Source organism: Myotis lucifugus, unplaced genomic scaffold, assembly GCF_000147115.1.
Source record: "Myotis lucifugus unplaced genomic scaffold, Myoluc2.0 scaffold_2, whole genome shotgun sequence".
Taxonomy (NCBI): Eukaryota; Metazoa; Chordata; class Mammalia; order Chiroptera; family Vespertilionidae; genus Myotis; species Myotis lucifugus.
The window spans coordinates 8,035,256-8,044,001 of NW_005871050.1; the positions used below are offsets into that span (position 1 = coordinate 8,035,256).

The 8,746-nt window shown below is 41.6% G+C and overlaps 1 protein-coding gene across 2 annotated transcripts in view; it reads right to left on the reverse strand.

Annotated features, from left to right (window-relative positions):
- The window catches only part of ARHGAP36 (Rho GTPase activating protein 36), a 31,582-nt gene that overhangs the window by 6,904 nt on the left and 15,932 nt on the right, over nucleotides 1-8,746 (reverse strand). The window contains exon 2 of one of the 2 annotated variants that reach the window (XM_023756504.1): nucleotides 1,013-1,171. In XM_023756504.1, the coding sequence (XP_023612272.1) occupies nucleotides 1,013-1,171 (159 nt within the window). Of the gene's footprint in view, nucleotides 1-1,012; nucleotides 1,266-8,746 lie in introns of those variants that run through there. The other variant, XM_023756501.1, reaches the window with a different exon arrangement.

Consider the following 8,746-nt stretch of genomic DNA (forward strand, 5'->3'; position numbering starts at 1 on the left):
TTAACCAAACCCAACAATTTTAGGCGCCGTGTGGCACCGTGCATGTTGTTATGCACCACTAGTACCTCAACACAACGCTTAAAACATAAATTCCAGGGCTCTGAACATTGGGACAGTGCAACAGGCGAAGGGAAGGGCTCAGCCTGTGGCGCCTCCACTGTAGGAGTTGCCAAGTTACTGTGGACACGCTCACGCTCGTGATGCTGGGATGCCGTCGGCTCCACGAGCTGCTGCACGCTCCAACCGCCCCCCCCCCCAAACACACACACCGCCACCACCACCACCACCAGCAGCTGCGGCTGCCTGCGGGGTCTCCTCGCCCTTTGCTTCGCTCCTTTCCGGCTGCTTCCGCTGTGCGCGCCTGCCAAATCTGCTGCCCCTGCACTTTATATTACTGCAGGAGCGCCTCTCGGCCGGTGCGACCCCCTCCACTCCCCTCAACTGCTAATCTGAGCCCCTACCTCCAGAGGACCCAGGCACACTCGAACCCCGTCCACTGCTGGATCCCACGCGCTCCCTGCCAGCTGAGCTGGGTTGCGCTCTTAGCGCACCTCCCGCCTTTGCTCTACGCAGGGATTGGTGCGTGTCTCTCTCTCACTGTCTCGCCGTCTCCTTTACTCTCCGTCTCTCAACCGCGCTGTCTCTGTCTGTCCCAGTCCTCTCTCGGAGTGTTTTTCTGCGCCTCGCTCCCACTCTGACTCCTTCTAGCACCGCACCTGGTGCGTCTGTCTCTTCACCTGTGCTCTATCAACTTGTCTGTCCCAGACGTCTGCCGGTCCGACTTGCAGCCCCTCAAACTCCCAGCCTTTGACCCAACTCAACTAATCTTATCTCTTCTGCAATTCAACAAACACCCTTCAACTCCCTCTTCCTCCGTTACAGATCTGAGACCAGGATCGTGCCCTCCCCCCCGACACACACACACCCGTCTAGACCCCCAACTCGCCCCGTCCTGCCCCGGAGGGTCCACTCGCGGAAGAGCGAGGACGCCACACTCCGGGGTACTGCTTACCTCTCTCAGGTTTGAATTCAGAGAGGAAATGCCTGGCCACGAGTTCGTGGTAAGCAGTCTCTTGCAGCTTCAGACGCTCCAGCTCTGAGAGACTGTGTATTGATATCATCTTCGTCCTGCGGTCCGGGTTGTGTCCTGGGGCTCCTCCCAGGACATTCACTAAAAAAATGAAGGCGGACATCAACAGCAAAGGGGGCATGATTCTGGGGCACCGTGTCCTGGCTGCCTTCAGAAAAGGAGTGCAGCCACCCATTCTGGAATCGGATGATTATCAAGGCTGCATCATCCAATTGTCACTGGACCTGGTGTAGGGAACTGTGGGGGGGAGGTTGGAAGGGGGGGGGGACTGGGAGGCGGCTTCACCCTGGAGCAGAGCTGCCTCTGGTTGCTTTAAAAAAAAAATCCAACTAAAAAAAAAAATCAGCCCTGAACCGACAGTCCAGAAAAGAGAAAATCTAATTTGGAAAGAGAGAGAGAGGAGAGAGAGAGGAGAGAGAGAGAGAGAGAGAGAGAGAGAGAGAGAGAGAGAGAGAGAGAAGAGAGGAGAGAGAGAGAGAGAGAGAGAGAGAGAAACCTTACTCACAATTTTAAAATGCAATTTGACACAAGAATAATGTAATATTTTTCCATTAATTCAAATGCTGATGCAGTTTATTTTTTATTTTCTAATGGTAATACTCGATGTTGTCCAGGTTGGGTGAAAATGGCACTTTCGTCTAGGTTAAGAGCCCTGTATGTTTGTACAATTCTTCCAGAAAGCAAACTGGATACATGAGTCTTGAGCCAAAAATTATCCCCAGGCCCTTTGACCAGTAATTCCCCTTCTAGGAATCTACCCTAATGAGATCTTCCTACAGACAAGAAAAACCATATTTACATGAGCCATAAGAGTAAAAAATTAAGGGTAAAAAAGTTCACCCAGCAATGAGACTAATTATATAAATTAGGGAATGGTCACAGTATGGGTAATTATACAATCATCAAAATTATGTTTTATTTGTTTGATTTTTATTGAATTTATTGGGGTGACATTGGTTAAAAAAATTATATAAGTTTCAAGAGTACAATTCTATAATACATCCTCTGTATATTGTATTGTGTGTTCACCACCCCCAAGTCAAGTCTCCTTCCATCTTCATCTATCCCCTCTATACCCTCTTCTACTTCCCTTTCCTCCTTCTTCCCCTCTGTTAATCACCAAAAATGATGTTTACAAAGAGCTCTTAAACCACAAATACAAAATACAGAGTTGTATTAATTATGATTACAACTACATGAAGAAAAACACACATGAAAATAAGACTGAAAGAATTGTACTCAAATATTAACATACAGTATCTATATTCAGTGGTGGGGATTTGTTTGCCTTTTATCTATTTACCAAAAATTGTGCAGCTTGATGATATTATTTTTTATGAAAAAACATCCATTTGTACCAAAACAAACAAACATCATTTCCAGGACAATTCTAGTAAGACTCTCTATTCAGGACTGGTGATCAGAGTGAAGTTTGTCTTAGTGTACTGGAAAACCTGTCCCTTTTTCATGGTGCCCACTATCTCATACTGCACCCAAGCTGCTCAGGATCCCTCAGTGGGATCTGCCTGGACCCCACACAGCATCCTTTCTTGCACATCCTCACCTCTATAACTCCTTTGCTATTTTATTTATCCATAAAAATAAACCTGCATTAAATGCCCACTTTGTACCAGGCACTGAAGATTCAAATGTGAGCAAGATAATACTACTCCTTTCATAAAGGGTTTAAACTGTGCAGTGAAAGAGATACACAGGTTAGCAACAATTTACAAAACCTTGTGATAAGTCAATTGGCCAAGATATAAACAAAGTATTGTGAGAGCAGAAAGGAGGAAACATCGGATTGGAAACATCTAAACATCTAAATCTGCCTGGAGACGAGGGTGGAGGGATGGGGGGGGAGCGGGGGGGGGGGGCAGAAACAGCAGTGTGCAAAGGCAAGGAGATGGCAGAGAGGTTGTTATATTTTTAAAGCTGTATAAAGGAGATGGAAGGAGATAAATCTAGATAGGCAGGGGTGAGATCATGATTGTCCCTGTTAGCCATGCTAAGGATCTGGACTTTCTCCAGAAAGTAAAGGGAACTACTGCAGGGTTTTAAGTGGGGAGTGACAGAGTCCGAGCTGCAGCGTGGAAAAATCACACACAGTAGTGAAAATCCTGGTTTGGGTAGAGAGCCTGAAGTAGGTAGATCAGCCAAGAGGCAAGAGATGCTGACACAAGTCAAGTGTCATTAGAGCTAAAGCAGGGGATGGATTTTATGGGTAGAATTGACAGGACTTAGGGGAATTTTTTATTGTAATGAAAAGGAAAGGATTTAAGACAGCTCTGAAGTTTATGATTTGGGTGAGTGTGTGCATGCTGGTTCCTGACAGAGAAGATAATTTGGAACATAAGGAAATAAACCTTTTGACAAGAAGGGAAGTTGTCACATGCAATTTTTCTGAGATTATCTTTCCCATGGACTTTTATGATAATATTCTATATATTATTGGGGATGGGGCTTAGAGTCTAAAGACTAGATAATGTTGTTTTGCCAGAGAAAAGGTAGGTAGAAGTTTATCATTCAACAAACTATATAAATTATCTCTATCCAAAAAAAAAAAAATTCCACCCTACTTTTGTTTCCAAAATTCTATTTGCCCATTTTTCTTAATGATCAAAGCCACACATGTTAGAAATATATGCTGGCTGGATAATTAAAGTGCAGTATGAGAAAGGATGAGAAGTCTTTCTATGGATTTTTAATTCTTACCCTAGGTTTTTTGAAAGGTCCTTCAACTGCAAAACACCATCCCCTCAACCCAAAGAGAATGCCTAAGCCCAATCAACAAACTGCATCTACAAAATGACCATTTTAACCCAAGGTACATGCACATAACCTAACCACAGACCCAGAGTAAGCCTCTAGCAATCCCCCATTCACAATAGCAGATCCAGAACCTGTTAGCCAAGGGTCTCATCCAGACACACACAGCCCAGCTCTGGCTTCATTTTTCTAACATAGCCCCCCCTCCCCTTGCCCCAATTCAGACATTGTTGTACCTGTTCTGTAGTTGCAGCTATTTCTTCTTGCTGAGACTCGCCACATCTGGTATTCCAAAGAGTATAGCTGGTTCTTTCACCAGAAAAAAAAATCAGGATGAAAATCAATCCCTCTCCCCCCACTCAAATAAGGTAAGAAAATACAAGAAAACCTCAAAACAACACCCGCCAAAAAGAGAGAGAGAAAAGCCTTTGAGAGATGAGTCAGCCTAGATGCTTACAATTCTGATGGAAATCAAAGGCCTTGAATAAACCGTTTGTCATTGCCTCCTGCTCAAAGATACAGAGTTAAACTTAAGAGCAATCATATGCTGCAGTTCTGCCAGCAAAATTGACACTGTCTTGCTTACCTTCAACCCTCTCAAGATACTAGAAGAATACACGACAGAAGCAGAGTTAGAAAGGCCAATGTGCCCAAAAAAGAAGCAGATGGGTAGGGTTGGGAGGGGGATGAGTAAACAGACTTAACACTATGAGAGAAGCGCATAACAGGTTCTTGAGATCTGAATACTTGCCCTGGAGACTGACTTGCTAAACTGAACACAAATGGAGGTTCCTCACAGGGAATTAACTACCAAGAGTCCTCTCTTGCTCCAAAGTGTCTTCCCCTTCCCCCTATAACATGGTGCTGGCCTAAAGTGACCAGGACATCAAAAAGATACTCAAGAAGAAAGATGAAAGCAAGCCCTGTCTTTCAAAAACAGTATCCTTAGACAAATATCTGTAGTTACCACTGGAGTTGGAGCTAAATGGAACTGGGTTCAAAGCCAAACTTTATAACTTCTTTGCTGTGTGACCTTAAGAAAGTTAGTTGAATTCTCTGAGCCTCAGTAGCTTCCTCTATAACATGAGGAAATGATGCAGTACCCATTTCAGCAGTTGTGTGAGAATTAAATGAATAATGTATGTGTGATATTTAGCAGGGGTTTTTAATAAACATGTTGATAATGAAGGGTTTTTTTTGCAGAGGGCCTGACTTTATCAGAAAATATCAACTTTCAAAAGTAAACATATAAAATTAGAATTTTTATAAATACATCCAAGGACTTACTCTTATCTATCTCTACTAAATTTGAATTACATTAAAACAGGTAAAGACATCTTTAGAGGTTGTTGGGAATAGATCTTTCTTCATCAATCTCCAATGGCATCAGGGTCAAGTATAAAAAATAATCTTACAAAATTTAGAAAAAATAACTGCATAAGTCAATTTTTCAAATGCTATTATTCAGATTAGTAAAATGTTTACATGTCTCAAAATATATTTCTTTCAACCCATCCAATTTTACATTGTCACTAGAAAAAGAATGTGTAATTTCATTTGGATCAATAAAGGGACTAGGATATAAACAGATACAAGAGAAAGAATTTGAACAAAGAGCAGAGGCATAACCAGATCAAGTCTCCAGCAATTCAAAAAGGGGAAACACATGAGTGGCATCAAATTTGTTCCTCACATCCTCCCAAAATGCATGGCACAGTTGGAGAAACAAATTAAAGTCAGGAAGGTCACCTGCTTTGACATTGCCAGGACAGAAATGCTCTCAGCTAGGCATAAATCCACAGACTTCACAATTTGGAAGACTAATTAACTCCATTGCCCCAATTCAATAGTTAGGGATGGTGCAGTGCTCACTAGTAAATCCCTGTGAGAAAAAAATGGGGGGGGGACTGTATTGATGCCATTGTCTGAATTTTTATAAATTAGTCATTTTATGCCAACATCAGGATTTTGCTCCAGGCCTCTGAGAGCTCCTCAGAGTTTAAGATACTGATAGTGGACAGGGCTGGGTGCCCAGAAGGCATTGCATCTATGTTATTCAAATGTCTATAGGCTGTGACAATAGATACATTCCCCATTGATTTATCACAATTTGAGAAAAAGATACAGGTTTCTAGATGAAAACATTTGAGCACCAATTTTGTCTACTGGCACATCATCTCATTCATCCCTGAGCATTAATGAGTTAGCCTTTAAGTTGTTATCCTCTAACCTCCATTTCAGCAAGACAGCAGAATGAATGAAATGGCTCATTTTATCCTATGCAGTGATGATGCTAGAAAATAATTAAATTTGGGGACAGTGTTCTTAAATATGTGGAGTCAGGCCATCATGCCATAGCAGAAGCTCACAAACTAGAGGTATATTGTTGAAATATATTGAGAAAAACTCTGGCTTTAAAGAAAAGAATGCTTCATTAACTGCTTAGAATATTAGAATGGCTTAGAGATAAAAGGGGCCTTGGCTAACACCTAGTCCAAAGCTTCCGTTCTACAATTCAGAAACCTGAATCTCAGACAGGAACAGGGGTTTGCACAAGGTCACATGGCAGTTTGACAACAGATTGTAGAAAAAAACCCAGTTCTTCTCAATTCTAAGGCTCTTTCCTCTGTCCTGTCCATCCATCTTTGATCTTAATACCTGCAAAATATTGCATAGCTAGATAATTAAAATAAAAAGAATGGATAGATAATCAAAACTTGATTACATAAGCCAGGCCAGGTCATATCCAAAAGCAGACAGCCACCACAAATTACAACTTGTTTGTAAAATAAGTACTGTATTCATTCTATAGAATGTGGGATGCCCTTTTAAAACTTTATTTACTAAAGAAACAACTCAAATTCAGATTAGTGAGCGTCAGTCTTTATGTTATAAACATCCCAAAGGATAGTATAAAAAAGGTGAATGTGACATCAACTACAACAAGATTTAGATATTCTCACTAATATCTGCAGTATGTGTCAGAGTGCATGATAGTGCTGGCATCACAAGCTGTGACACCATTTAATCTTTCTTTTCCCTTTTGGCTGCTGCTTCTATTATGTTGTGGCAGAAAAAGGAAAAAGTAAGATATTCCACCAATAAGAGGTAAAACAATTTTAAATGCCCTGTGCTTTTCATGTTCTCAAAAGCTTTCTATATGTCCATGATCTCCATACCCTAACACATAGCAGGTGTTCAACAAGATTTTGTTGGGTGAATCACATGATTATAAACTCTGAAGGTTTTGAGAGAATATAACGGTCTTATATTTAAGACAGCTATTCATGATTCATGAATAAATGAATCATGCCACTTTATTCTCACACCAACTCCTGGGAAGGACGTAGGTTGGGTGTTATGTTTCCCCGTTTTACAGATAATAACAAACTAGGGCTCTGGAAAGGCTGTGACTTACCTTAAGTTGCACAAAAATGCCATGGAGGTATATGATCAGGGAACCAGCTGTCCCTACATATACTCAGGCTTGGCCTTGCCCCTCCCACCAAACTGTTATTTCTTGGTATGCATCACAGACATCTGCTGTCTGGAACTGGGACAGTCTGAATCAAGATTACCTTCTTTCCTAAGAAAGTGACTGGATTTTTGAGGTCTTGTTTACATACACTATTCTTGGGAAATAGAAATAAAAGTAGATGATTGGTAAATTAAATAGAATGATAAGGTAGATAAATTAGATAGATGATGATGATGATGTTAGAGAGGTAGATATACCAACACATAGGTATAAAGATACAGATATACAGTTTTGACAAAGACTATTATGAAAGATATAGGAGAGAACTAGAGGAGAAAGGCACCAAAAGTCCTATGTATTCCTCCTACAACATCTCTCACTCCAGTCCACACCCGAGCTTGACAACACGACATCCTGTTAAAGGTCCTGAGGTATGGACTAGAACTTGAGTTCAAATCCCAGCTTCACCACATGTAAGTTCACACTCACCAACCAAGTGACTTAGATAAATTAATTATCTCACTTTTCCGAGTCTCATTTCCACTACCTTACAAAATAAGAACCATGATACCTATTAGGTATGACTGTGGTAAAGACTAAATAAAAGAGAGAGTGGAATTAAAGAATCCTACAAAGTGTAGCAAGGTGAGGAATTGCTCTCCAAAATACCTGAGAGTCAAATTTGAGAGGAAGACTGAGGAAAAGTGCTATTATCTGGAATGAGGCAGATAGTGCCTCCATTGAAAAATGCCCTTGCACCATCCTTTGGAAGCAAAAATGGGTACTTATATCCTATTAGCAGGATGACTTGAACTGTTTCATACTCAGATATGCAAGTCACCTAACTGTGGGGGTGGGAGGATTAATACAGGCTGTGGAATGCAGAAAAAAGTTAACTGGCTTGAAAAAGAGATTTAGTCCTTTCCTTTGGCTTCCTCAGCACAGTGTGCAAGCCATCCATGCAAGCATGGTGGAGGAAAGAGGGAGCCATCTGGAGTGAAAAGCCCCACTTCCTGCCCTTGGGATTTTACAACCTACTTGAAGGTCCCATAAATATCAATAGTCTGAAAGACTGTCGAGAATGGCCCATGGGCATAACATCATCATTCCCAGAACTAATTTAAATACATTTTCTCTCCTTTGTTCCTTTAAGGAATATTAAGAATTGACTATTTCCTCAGGTCCACCAGCTCTGAGCAGACCCTTACTCAGTTGTAGGTTTTCAGTATATACTCAGTAAACTCTCATTCATTTTCCCCATCCTGTCAACTCCTTTGGCCCCATAAGCCCCCCTCTTTAAGACACACTCCCTTTCAGATACACATATTCCCTCTGACAGATATTTATGCACACATGCGTCCTCATGCTCCCTCACATATGCATTTTTACAGAGAGGGAGAGAGAGAAAA